General features: G+C 32.1%; 1 protein-coding gene across 18 annotated transcripts in view; it reads right to left on the reverse strand.

Annotated features, from left to right (window-relative positions):
* LOC106055540 (protein scribble homolog) overlaps nt 1-13,827 on the reverse strand; it is a 63,075-nt gene that overhangs the window by 19,617 nt on the left and 29,631 nt on the right. For 17 of the 18 annotated variants that reach the window (XM_056016221.1, XM_056016215.1, XM_056016205.1 and 14 more), the window contains exons 20-31: nt 13,253-13,375; nt 13,054-13,137; nt 12,495-12,587; nt 11,814-11,831; nt 10,618-10,698; nt 6,347-7,267; nt 5,149-5,259; nt 4,203-4,262; nt 2,706-2,822; nt 1,261-1,371; nt 1,089-1,151; nt 559-789 (exon numbers count right to left, since the gene is read on the reverse strand). In XM_056016221.1, the coding sequence (XP_055872196.1) occupies nt 559-789; nt 1,089-1,151; nt 1,261-1,371; nt 2,706-2,822; nt 4,203-4,262; nt 5,149-5,259; nt 6,347-7,267; nt 10,618-10,698; nt 11,814-11,831; nt 12,495-12,587; nt 13,054-13,137; nt 13,253-13,375 (2,013 nt within the window). The remainder of the gene's footprint in view (nt 1-558; nt 790-1,088; nt 1,152-1,260; nt 1,372-2,705; nt 2,823-4,202; nt 4,263-5,148; nt 5,260-6,346; nt 7,268-10,617; nt 10,699-11,813; nt 11,832-12,494; nt 12,588-13,053; nt 13,138-13,252; nt 13,376-13,827) is intronic. The other variant, XM_056016204.1, reaches the window with a different exon arrangement.

Below are 13,827 nucleotides of genomic sequence, written 5' to 3' on the forward strand. Positions count from 1 at the left end.
GAGCCAGAGTATTTTTTTAAATTTCATTTTAGTTTGCTATCATTTAGTTTCTCTAAGTGTGTTTCACTTACAAACACCAAAAACACAGCAACAAAGCAGTACTTGTGCAAAACAACAGCACATGTGAGCACATTGCATTTAGGCCACCTTCATGTACATTTAATGAACTAGACATGCAAAGAGATTCATTGTTTCACTAGAAAATTAACTACGTCATTCAAAAAATTTTACAAATGTAATCAATCCATTAACAATAAAATTTTAACCCATACCATGTAAATATTTACTTGAAAAAAAAAATTAATATGCAATTAATGCAAATGAAAACCAATAATGTAAACACAAAAAATAAAAATAAAAGAAGCTACTTTCTAATGACCAATATACCAAGATACAAAGTAACAATTATTTAAGAGATAATTAAAGTAATATTAGTCAGTCATTTTGTTTCTTGTATAGTTAGCTATTAAATATTGTCTTTGAATGATGCAATAAACTCATTCAACTGTTGAATGACAGGCTAATTTAGTTAATTTTCTAAATTAAGCAAAAACCTACCTGCTGCATTATTCGAGCCTCCTCATCATCCCTGTCAATACTGGACACTGACCCATGCAGGGATGAGAGGAAGCCACCCTGACTGCTCGGGGAGGACAGCTCGGCCGGCGAGTTGGTCTCACTCTTTTCAGGGGGCTGGTCACACACCAAAATGGTCATCTTGTCCCCTACACTACGCAAAGCACGCACAGCTTCCTGATGTGTGGCACCAAGTAATGATGTGCCATTCACCTGAAAATTGTGACAAGACTTGTGTCAACTAAGTCTAAACTATACAATTATTTTAAAAATTAACTAAATAAACATGAAACTCTTCTAAAGCTCCTTTTGAAGCTTGGCTTCTGCTTTTTAGTTGTCAACAAGAAAAATGAAAGCATATAACTTTAAGTGTAGGGTCTAATTAATGTGTAGATTTTTGTGCTTTACCTTTATATATAATGATTCAAAGTAATATTAAACTAATTGAAAAAAAATGGATTTTAAAAAAATCTCAATTATTGTTAAAATGACAATAAACCATTAACAAATACCTCCAGAATTCTTTGTCCTGCTCGAAGACGTCCATCTCTGGAAGCAGCACCATCTTCATTGATCTGAACACAATATATATATACATTTAAGAAATAGCTGTAATTTCAGAAAACATTTAGCATGGATTGATGTGTGTCATCTAGACTACAACAGTTTTTAGATTCAACTTACTCTAGAAATAAATATTCCTTCATCACTGCGATTAGGAGTGGCCAGGTTTTTGGCCCCACCCTTGATTGACAAGCCAAGCTTCTCACTAGCTTCTTTCACAATGGTCAACTCCTGACAGAAAGTAGATCAAGGTTTCATTGTTAGAACATGAAGAAGAAATGACAATTTTCTATTTTCTATTCTAGACAGCAAGTGAGTCTATGTTTGATAATATAATAACACAATTAGAAAGTAGATCTTATTATAAGGTACAAGAAAGAATCACTTCAAAAACCAATTAAAAATAATATAAAAATTACATACAGCAAAACTTTTCACAAAATGGGAAAAAAATTCTCATAAAAACATAACTGTCATTGATAACTGTTATGTAAATGGTTTCTTGCCGAACCAAAAATGTTTTTAAAACAAAAAACTTCTGTCCCAGTTAAATGCAGAAGACTTTGGCCACACCTCCAATTAGAAAAAATGTTGATAGAATTAGCTGACTTTACCTGGGTAATTCAATATAATGACAAAACAAAACCAGCTAAGTCTAGTGATATTTAGATGTAGGATGTACTTTTGATATCATTGACATTCTTTGTAATATATTCTTTTACAATATTAAATAGTTAGTCATAGCAAAAACTGTATATAAAAAAATAACAAGGAAAAAAAAAAAAGGGGGAGGGGGTTTCTAAATCAAGAAAAATTTTTAAAAAAGAAAAGAAGAAAAGAATAAGGGGGGAAAAAAGTTAAAAATTGTATGAGCTTCCGAGTATTTGTTGAAGATTGATGTTAAGTACTATGGGAGAAGTAATGGTAAACATAGGCTCACCCTGAACAAGGCACCAATGTATGTAGCCTCATAATTCTGTGCAGTGAAATAGATGGACTCCCTATTACACAGCATCAGAAATAGAAGTATCTTATAACTATGGACATTATTATTACATCAGACCCCAATTTCTAGTGTATATTGAAAGATATTGTTTTTCTGGTTGTCTAGGATGAACACAGCTTTTAAGGGGGAGTAGAATACAGCCTCTAAAGACACTCTTGAAAATAATTACTTCCCCTATAATGAGATTGTCTAATAGCATAAAAAATTGTTGCTGTATTTCAAAAATTATTTTCACATGAAAAATGCTTTCTAAAAAAAACAGATTTGTTGAATGAAAAAGAAAACATACTTAAGTATTTATTTACACTGTTATTTTGTTTAAATATACACTTTGTGCATACCTGTGCTTTAAAATGTCTTAGTTAATTTCTTAAACATGAAAACTATGGGGAAAGCTGATAAGACAAAAAAATTATGAAAGGTGTATTGAAAATAAATAAGAACAAATCTAGTTCTTAAAGATAAGAAAAAATACTTTTCAGTAACTATGGCACAGGAAATAAACACAGTAGACCTTTAGTGACAAGCAACTGACAATGCCATAGTGATAGAAGTTTACCTGTAAGCCAGGTGGAGGTGGATCATGTCTGACTTTAAGGTGGATCTCATAGGTCGGAGATATCAATGCCATTACAGCCTCTTCATGAGTGGCATGCTTCAAGTCTTTGTTATTTACCTAGGAAGAAAAAAAGGATATATTTTATAGACACACAAGTTGGATGACCAGATAATATACACAGAATTTTTATCCCCGTAAACCTCTTTAAAATATTCAGAACAACACAATTCAAAAAAAGCTAAAAAAATGTAAAAAGCTAAAAAAATGTAAACGAATCTGTACATTTCAAATATAAAAGGCCTAGGAAAAAAATGGATTGATAATTAGTAGATGTTGAAAATGATTTTCATTGCTAAGTAAATTTTTTATTATCAGAAAAAGACAGTCACATCATGCATTGGAAAATTTTGAGACTGAGGTTAAAATAGGCAAAATATTAATACTAAATTTTAATTAGTCAAAGTACAGTAAAAGTAACCCAATTTAATAATATCTGACAATGTCACACTGTCCAGACTTTTTATTTTTGGACACATTTCAACTTTGTACAATTCCTCCTATATTAGCTTGCTAACTCTAGAAAAAAAAGCAGCGGCTGAAGGGGAAAGCACTTGCCTTCCAAACTGGGGGTCCCAGGTTTGAATACTGGTGAAGACTGGGATTTTTATTTTCAGGATCTTTGGGTACCTGAGTCCACCCAGCTCTATCCTGACATTAGTTGGGGAAAAGTAAATGCGGTTAGCTGTTGTGCTGGCCACATGACGGCCTCGTTAACTGCAGGCCACATCATCTGCCATATAGACCCCCAAGGTCTGAAAGGGGAACTTTACTTCTCTTTTACTTAACTCTAGGGTGGGCTTTAACGAATTCCTATAAATTTGAGTTTTGTATATGATTGAGAAAAAAATTACTAGCTTATTGGCCACACAAAGAAAACTCTGGTTTGACCATATAATTTTTCAAAATATCTTAAAATTAAATTTTGTCTGAAGAGCTATATCTTGAACCACATCAGTGAAAATTCATGCTTATATCCACTAAAGAGTTAAATAAAAATAGATGTTCAGGAACCATCTTATGTAGAATTCATTCTAGACTACTGTCTTTTTAAGTTTGTAAGTCTGGATCTATAGCACCAAACTAAAATTTTCTATACCATATCTCTAACTAGATCCAGTATCCTAGTCTACATTATTGTCTTTTTAATGTCTCCTAGTCTGGACCTATATCACCAAACTAGAATATTAGATTTATACATGAGCTTGAACAGGATTTTTTTCTGGGAGTGATGGGGAAGGGGCTGATTAATAAATGTTCCTTTTTTTTTCAAAATTATCATTCATTAGTTATTAAGACCAAAGTAATCACTCTTACAGCAAGTCATCAGCTTCATAACGGAGGAATAGTCTTTTGAAATAAAGCTTTTTTTTTATTTTATGATACTTGTTTTGGTTAAAAGACTGAAGCACACTCTATTCTAGAAACTGGACTACTTACAGATAAAATTCTGTCCCCTATCCTCAAGCTTGTTTTGGAAGCAGCACCATCTTTCACTATCTATGGTACAAATAAAATGAAATATAAATATTGATTCTATGAATGCCAGATAAAACAATAAATACAGTACAAAAATAGTATCAAAATATGTGCTAAAAAAACAACAACAAAAAGCTTTAAAAAAAATAAGCAATATAAGCACTCTGTGTCAACAATATTTGACAAATAGATGCCTGAACTAACTAGAAAAGTAAATCTATAAGTTACACCATGCGGAACAGTTTTTCTGTTTTTCCAAAGAAACAACTCTACATTTTAATATTTGACTTTCAATGCTAGTACTTCAATCTCTAGTAATCATTTAACTTTTAAAAATTTCCTTGATTTCAAAACTATTTAAGATTCCAGCTTGATCCCCATCTGCCAATGGGACAGTCAAATCTGGTTTATTAGACCACATTAGGTCAGGATCATTTCAGTCCTAATAATCAGCTAGTCCTATTAACATAATTCAATTGTATAATAAGAATTGTTTCAGACGTATCAATTCAAAACCTTTAAGATTAGTTTGTCATTATTAACTTTATGTCTGTTATAATGTTATTATGGCGCCTTAAGCCTACATTATGTTTCTTAACAGCACTTTATAAATAAAATTATTCTTACTTTAATAAATAAGAAGCAGGTCCCATTAAGGTCCAATTAACTTGATTTGACTGTATTATATTTATAATGCTCAAATCTTAAGTCTTTATGATGGTGTTAAATGAAAAGATTAAAACTGCCATGTTTGTAACTACATAGCATTAACCATTATAAAACAGACAACAAAAAGAATCCCATTTCAATACTTGAAGAAATAGTTAAAAAGCAAACAAATTAAAACTAGAACAAAACAAGTTTTGAGACTTGTAGCCTAGTTAAAACAATAACATGAAGGACTTACCTTGGATACAAAAACACCTGGTTCATCTCCACCAAAAGGTTGACTGGAGTGATCCACACCACCCACAATACTGAGTCCTAGTGGACCCCCAGCTTTGACTATTGTGATATCCTGTGTGGAAGAAGTGCCAATGATTAGAGCACAAACAATAGTGTGATCAAACTAAGATAATAAATAGTGAATGGTTTCAGTACTTAAGCTAACAGCCAGAAGTCAACAAATAAACAAACTTTGTTTATAAGAAAGAAAAAAAAAACAGTGCAATGCAAAGATTCATTTATCCCAGGAAATAAAATAAATTCAAATAAGGAAAAATTCTCTTTCTACAATACAAATTAACTTAAATATAAGTACAAAGCAAATATTTGACCCTGATTGTATGTATTTGCAATTCTGAAATTGAATTTTTGAATAGTTCTGTTCAGATTGTACAACTATTTCTCTCAGGTCAATAATGATATAATAAAGGATTTACTTCAATGGAATATCAACAGTCAATTTACTGAATACTTTCTTTACAAAGATGCCAAACGTATTATAGAAACCATTCTTGCAGAAAAATAAACACATTGCCCAACAGGGCATTTATTGCCATTGCTCATAATTATTTCCCATTTCAAACTATAAAAATCCTGTCACTATAAAGTAAAACAAAAGTGCATAACAGTTATATAACTATTATATAAAATAAAAATAAGCTCTGCTGTTAACTTAATTTTGAAAAAAAGAAAGATTTCTAAATTTATTTCAAATAATGGGTTGTTGTTTTTTTATATTTAAAACAAGCAGTTAATTTTATAAATGATGTATAACACATAATAAGCTACATTTTAGTCTTAACACTGACTGAAATTGCAATGTGAAATTTCAAGTTGATTCATTAACACAAGATTATTAAGATGAACAGTGACAGTAAACTGTCACTGTCCAGTTTTATAATGTTAAACTCAAAAACAGTGTTTCAAAGAATGATTTGAAAATCATTAGTTAAAAACAAATTTCCATACGAATAATAAAGATTATTATTATATAACAAATAAAATATAGAAAAAAAACAACAATGAAATTATATTTTCAATGGGTCCAATTTCAGATACAGTGTTAGAGAAGCACAAAATAATGGTCATTAGTTTCAACTTTTTTTCTGCCATGTCTACAGTGGGCTTGTATATTTTAGATTAGAAACAAATCTACTTACTTCTACTGGATAAGGCTGAGGAGAGTGAGACCTCAACTCCACATGGTTCGACTCAGGGCTATCATCTGGAGTTTCAATGGACATAGTGGGCATGTTCAACACTTTGCTGACTCCAATATCTCCTGTGCTTGCCCTGTTCAAGCTGGCTGAAGATGACCTGGAGATCTGTGCTGGTACTGGCATAGTCAGAGTCTGTGATGGTGGAAGTGATGTTGAGTTTCTGGCCGACGGAGTCTGAACTGAAGGAGATGGCGGAGGGATTGATATGGATGGCGCTGAGGCAATGGATATCGTTGCCGACGTTGTGGTCGATGGCGCTTTACTAAAGCCAGGGTACACAAACTTTGGAGGCTGGACAGAGGTTGGCGGCACTGACCAGTCTGTGGAGATAGTCTTTGCTCCAAATTTAGGAGATATAGGTGATGGTGAAGTCTGCCCTGTCGGTGATGGTGCAGCTGGCTGGCTAAGATATGAATACGATGTTGGAACAGCAGCAGAGAACGGGCTTGGAGGGCTCATAGTTGGACCTGCTTCTATCCCAGAATACCGATTAGGAGAACCAAACGAAGGACTGGAACCACTTGCTCTACCTGCTGGTGACAAAGGACTAGATACACTTGTCAGTGACACAGTTGGTGCTTGGTAAGACACTGCACCAGCTGATGATGGCGACAGTCTAGGTGGGAGCTGGGCTCCAACTGGGCTTGGCGTCCGTGCTGGAGGCGTGCTGCTCTGCTGCCAGTTGATGACTGGCTGAGTAATGTTTGGTATTCGCTGACTGCCTGGGGGTGGAGGTTCTGAACCTTCTCCTTTAGGCACTATTTTTTCTCTATACACAACTAGTTTGATAGTCCTATCTAGACCTGTCAGGAGCGCCACAGCCTGGTCATGACGAGCATCTGCCATATCTACATCATTGATCTAAAGATTAATTTTAAAAAAACATATATATTTATATATATATAAATAAAAAACACACATATATATATATATATATATATATATATACTATAAAGTAGAATGTGAGGTGTATGTATGTTACTTATAGACATCAAAACCGCTTGACCAATCTTGATAAAAATTGGCAGGAATGTTTCTTAGGTACCAACTTAGACCTTAGTGTATGTATTGTAGCCCTAAAACAAACTTAAGACCCTAAAAAAAAATAAAGTTGTCCGACTCTATTACAACTATAGTATTTTATGGATCTAGGCCATGTCTACAATGTTGACATAGAAAAGATCGAAAGGATTTAGACCTAGATCTAATTTTTAGAAATACACTTTGCGCAGATAGTTTTTTACTTTGACACATGAAAATACAAAAAAAGATCCATTGATTTTATCATATAATAAAATTAACCTTCAATTTTGTGTTTCAAAAGCATTTTTTGAATTAATTAGTTCGTTATATCTGTGACTGCAGATTTCCTGACAAACATTCTTTCATTAGACAATACCGTAATGAATCGCTTACTAAAAATTAATTCGTTTAATTGCTTACTTTATAATCCCATCCCTAGATCTAAAACTCTAATTCAACTCTAAGATGATAAAACTTCTCTTCGCATAGATAGTTTTATACTTTAACACATGAACATACTAATTATAGTCCATTAATTTCATATATTGATCAAATAAACATTCAAATTTGGTTTTCTAAAGCATTATTTTTAAGAGACTACATTCGTTTACAAAAGCTGCGAAGCTGAATAGGCCTATATCTATATTCATTCATGAATTGCGTACTAAAAATTATTTCGTTTAATTGTTCACTTTATAATCCCATTTATTTAACAAAGCTATCGCTCTTTTCATTTTTAATAGATATGAATGTATCGACTTCGGATAAACCCATTTTCGCAAAACTAATTTTATTTTCGTAGCGAAAGAGAAATAACTTCAAAGGATCATTAGCCAAGTTTAACATACATCTAAATCCAATCCACTACATTAGTAAACACAAACTTAGACCCGCAGGCCGCGGGTAATGCCAGGCTAGTCTATACTATAAAGTAGAATGTGAGGTGTATGTATGTTACTTATAGACATCAAAACCGCTTGACCAATCTTGATAAAACTTGGCACGAATGTTTCTTGGGTACCAACTTAAACCTTAGTGTATGTATTGTAGCCCTAAAACAAACTTAAGACCCTAAAAAAAAAATAAAGTTGTCCGACTCTATTAAAGCTATAGTATGGATCTAGGCCATGTCTACAATGTTGACATGAGAAAAGATAGAAAGGATTTAGACCTAGATCTAATTTTAAGAAATACACTTTGCACAGATAGTTTTTTACTTTGACACATGAAAAGACAAAAGAAGATCCATTGATTTCATTATATAATAAAATTAACCTTCAATTTTGTGTTTCAAAAGCATTTTTTACATTAATTAGTTCCTTATATCTGTGACTGCAGATTTCCTGACAAACATTCTTTCATTAGACAATACCGTAATGAATCGCTTACTAAAAATTAATTCGTTTAATTGCTTACTTTATAATCCCATCCCTAGATCTAAAACTCTAATTCAACTCTAAGATGATAAAACTTCTCTTCGCATAGATAGTTTTATACTTTAACACATGAACATACTAATTATAGTCCATTAATTTCATATATTGATCAAATAAACATTCAAATTTGGTTTTCTAAAGCATTATTTTTAAGAGACTACATTCGTTTACAAAAGCTGCGAAGCTGAATAGGCCTATATCTATATTCATTCATGAATTGCGTACTAAAAATTATTTCGTTTAATTGTTCACTTTATAATCCCATTTATTTAACAAAGCTATCGCTCTTTTCATTTTTAATAGATATGAATGTATCGACTTCGGATAAACCCATTTTCGCAAAACTAATTTTATTTTCGTAGCGAAAGAGAAATAACTTCAAAGGATCATTAGCCAAGTTTAACATACATCTAAATCCAATCCACTACATTAGTAAACACAAACTTAGACCCGCAGGCCGCGGGTAATGCCAGGCTAGTCTATACTATAAAGTAGAATGTGAGGTGTATGTATGTTACTTATAGACATCAAAACCGCTTGACCAATCTTGATAAAACTTGGCACGAATGTTTCTTGGGTACCAACTTAAACCTTAGTGTATGTATTGTAGCCATAAAACAAACTTAAGACCCTAAAAAAAAAATAAAGTTGTCCGACTCTATTAAAGCTATAGTATGGATCTAGGCCATGTCTACAATGTTGACATGAGAAAAGATAGAAAGGATTTAGACCTAGATCTAATTTTAAGAAATACACTTTGCACAGATAGTTTTTTACTTTGACACATGAAAAGACAAAAGAAGATCCATTGATTTCATTATATAATAAAATTAACCTTCAATTTTGTGTTTCAAAAGCATTTTTTACATTAATTAGTTTCTTATATCTGTGACTGCAGATTTCCTGACAAACATTCTTTCATTAGACAATACCGTAATGAATCGCTTACTGAAAATTAATTCGTTTAATTGTTTACTTTATAATCCCATCAATCCCATCCCTAGATCTAAAACTCTAATTCAACTCTAAGGTGATAAAACTTCTCTTCGCACAGATAGTTTTATACTTTAACACATGAACATACTAATTATAGTCCATTCATTTCATATTTTGATCAAATAAACATTCAAATTTGGTTTTCTAAAGCATTATTTTTAAGAGACTACATTCGTTTACAAAAGCTGCGAAGCCGAGTTGAGATGGGCCGAGATCTATATTCATTCATGAATCGCGTACTAAAAATTATTTCGTTTAATTGTTCACTTTATAATCCCATTCATTTAACAAATCTATCGCTCTTTTCGTTTTTAATAGATATGTATGTATCTGCTCTGGGTAAACCCATTTTCGCAAAACTAATTTCATTTTCGTAGCGAAAGAGAAATAACGTGAAAGGATCATTAGCTAAGTTTAACATACATCTAAATCCAATCCACTACATTAGTAAACACAAACTTAGACCCGCAGGCCGCGGGTAATGCCAGGCTAGTATATATATATAAATAAGTTAAAATAAAATTGAGTACATCAACAATGTAAAATTTTGGAAAGAAACAACTTATGTTTACTTTTTCCATTAATCTATTGCAGAAACTGATCAAGCTAACTACTTTTAAGAAATCAATTATTTCAATCCTTCTTTCATAGAAAGCAATCAAATGTATTCAAAGTTGATGAGGAGAAAAAAAAAGCTGAATTTCACTCTATGTGTAATTGTTCTAAATTAATTGGTGAAGAATAACGAAGACTTACAGAAACTATTCTATCGCCCACTCTCAAAACACCATCTTTGTCAGCTGTGCCTCCAGGAGTTATTTTAGATATGTAGATTGCCTAAACAAAAGTATAACAAATGGATCCAAGTAACATAATGATAAATATGAATATACAGATTAAGGACACTTCTGATTTAATAATAAAAAAAAGGCCAAATAACTTAGCTGCCAAGAAGCCTTCATTTTTTCTTCTAAGGCAGGGGTTCTCAACCCGTGGATCGCGACCCCCCCCCGGGGGTCGATTGACCATTTGCCAGGGGTCGCCTAAGACCATTGAAAATATGGATTGGTATTGTGGGGGATTGTAAAAAGGGGTCGCCGAGCTTAAAAGGTTGAGAACCGCTGTTCTAAGGTCTTAACATTCTAAAAAAAGTTCATCATGAAGCTAAATACCTTATTTAAACCAGAGTTTACGAGATATTAACAACTTTTAGACATTAGAGGTACATGTAATGTATGTATTTCTACTCAATAAGTATAGAATTACAACAAGTATTATCATGCAGAGACAGATTATTTCACAAAGGTTATTATTCTGGGGGCAAACTTCTACATTATCATCTAGAGTACTACTTTCATTGGGCTTGGGGTCAATTATTTTACCTGCTTTATGTACATGCTTTAATATTTTAAATATTTCTGTGACTATTAAAATTGTACCCAGTAGTATAACCCTAACCTATTATATAGGAAAAAACTTTTTACAGATTTAAAATCATACGAAACAAAAGATCAATGCATATGCGCTGTTTGATTAGCTCAACGCTAAACATTCATGAAGTAGAAGACAAAACAAATGAAATGTCAAGTACCATGAATATAGCTCAAAGACACAAATAAAAAAAAAAAAAATAAATAATAAAAGAATGTTGAGTCAGCAAGCTAGCTACTCATGCTTCCAGAAACACAACTCACAAGACTCTGTTTACACATTTATAAAGTTGTCAAACATAAGAAATTAATAACAAAAGAAACAGAAAAAAAAATTTTTAAGCGAAACAAAAAAACAACAAAGTTTCTTTTCATGCACTTATTTGAAGATATTCAATAAAGAAAAGAAAAAAAAATTTAACAAGAAAATGAAAAAAAAATGCAGGATGACTTAGTTCTATGGTCCAGGAATCTATAATTAGTAACAGACTGATAAGTGTTGTCACCCACAAATATACCAACCTCTAATAAATTGTACATCTGTTGAAACAGTGGTTGATACAAAACATGACATTTTCTTACAGTGTATTAGTATTGACTTAGTGTAACACTTATTTAACACAAGTATAGTCAATAAAATAGTGAACCATTAATTAATAACACAATATTTTGACTGCTCAGATTTATTATTCATTGTAAGCCTTGAATCATTGATCTATTAATCCTCAATGAGATAGCAATATAAAATAATGTTGAGATAACACTTTTTTAAAATTTACTCTCCATTTTAACCAGTTTCTTGAATAAATGACTGATCAAGAATAAAATAAACTTGATGAACAATCACACCAATACAAAATAGAACAGCCCTTACACATAAGCTCACATAATAAGCAGACAGACAGAATCAACAATGTTGAAACTACAAAACCCTAAGTCATTTTACAAGCCAATAACTTTTACAGAGAAAAAGTCTTTTTTTTTTCATCATAATATTATGCTCACTTATTAAAATATTATATCAGGCGAGGCTTACTTTGATAATGCTATACAAGCTTACCTGAACGCTAAATATCAACAACTGGCATGATTTATGAGGCATCATTATGTTTGAATATTTGCCCAGATACAAAAAGACCTCACATCATTGTACAGAGTACAGAAATTATCTGACATGCCAGTTAGGAGATAGAAAACACTTACCGAGTCATTGCCTTTAAAAGGCACGGCTCCTCTCCCTCCAGCGATACTAAAACCTAAACCAGTGTGGTCTCGTATCAATGTCGTGGAGACAGTCTGAAAAGTAGATTTTGTTTGATTTTCATTGAATGTATGAGAAATTCAAACATGGTGAGGTATGTCACAACCCTAACAGGGAAATAGATATTAAATAATAATAAAAGAGGAAACAAAAAAAGAAGGGTAATATCATGCTGGCTACACTTGCTGACATAGGGGAAAAAAAAACAATGGGTGAAAATTAAATACAAAACTAAAAATTTCAAAACAGAAGTGTCACTCAAACAGTAACACTCTACCAACAATAAATATGTTAATCCAGATACAAATTGATACACAGCGTTTGCTGAAAAATAAATAGGGTAAAGGTACTAGCAACATTGATCTACAAATAAAGAAACTAACGACAACATTATTCTACAAATTATTCCAATTTTTTTATTATGATTCCAACTTTGCTTTAAGCCATTGAATCTTATTGTTTTATACTAAGACCCACTAGATAAAAAATAGTTGTATCTACCTCTCCATAAACTTCTGCCTCAGGTTCTGCAGTAAATGAAACAGTAGTGATGTTATCATGTGTTGTGTCACCTAGCTCCAAGCTCTAAGGAAACACAAGGGAAACCAATTTTTAATCTCACATTGAAATTTTTAAAGTTGAAGTTTTTCACCCATCAATTAAAACTTTCACAATGGTTTTAAAATTGCTAACAACTGACCTCTGCATGAGCATTGGCTACGAGCTTCTCTCTAGCCACAACCATCGTGATGTCATTGCCGCTGTTCTTCAAAACATTGACTGCAGTATAGTGATCAGCATCTACTAAACTATTGGAATTCACCTGAAATATTAACAGTTAACTTGTTTAGAAAGTAAGTCTTGTATTGCAGGTATAGAACAAGTTTTTGGGGAGGGATAAAATGAGACAATATATAGTGCACAGGCATTATAAATGAGGGGTTAAATAAAATAATGATATTTTATATAAAGCTGAACTTTGGTTTGACTACCAAAGTTTTTCTAAAAATTCTCTACTATAAAACAGAAAAAAAACAATAATGAAAAAAAAAGGGCTAGACACAATACATAATGGACATCATCAAAATTAGCTTCTATTTAATCCTTTAAACAAAGAGTTCAGTTACAGAAGTCTATGAGGATGTAATTGCAATGATGTGAACCATCTACAACAGAATGTAATTTTTCTAAAGTTCCTGTTGAGATCCATAAGTCCCTATGAAGATAAGGTCACACATTTTTATGGTCAATGTTAAACTAGAAAACTGACTAACT

The sequence above is a fragment of the Biomphalaria glabrata genome, chromosome 17 (genome assembly GCF_947242115.1).
Source record: "Biomphalaria glabrata chromosome 17, xgBioGlab47.1, whole genome shotgun sequence".
Lineage (NCBI taxonomy): Eukaryota > Metazoa > Mollusca > Gastropoda > Planorbidae > Biomphalaria > Biomphalaria glabrata.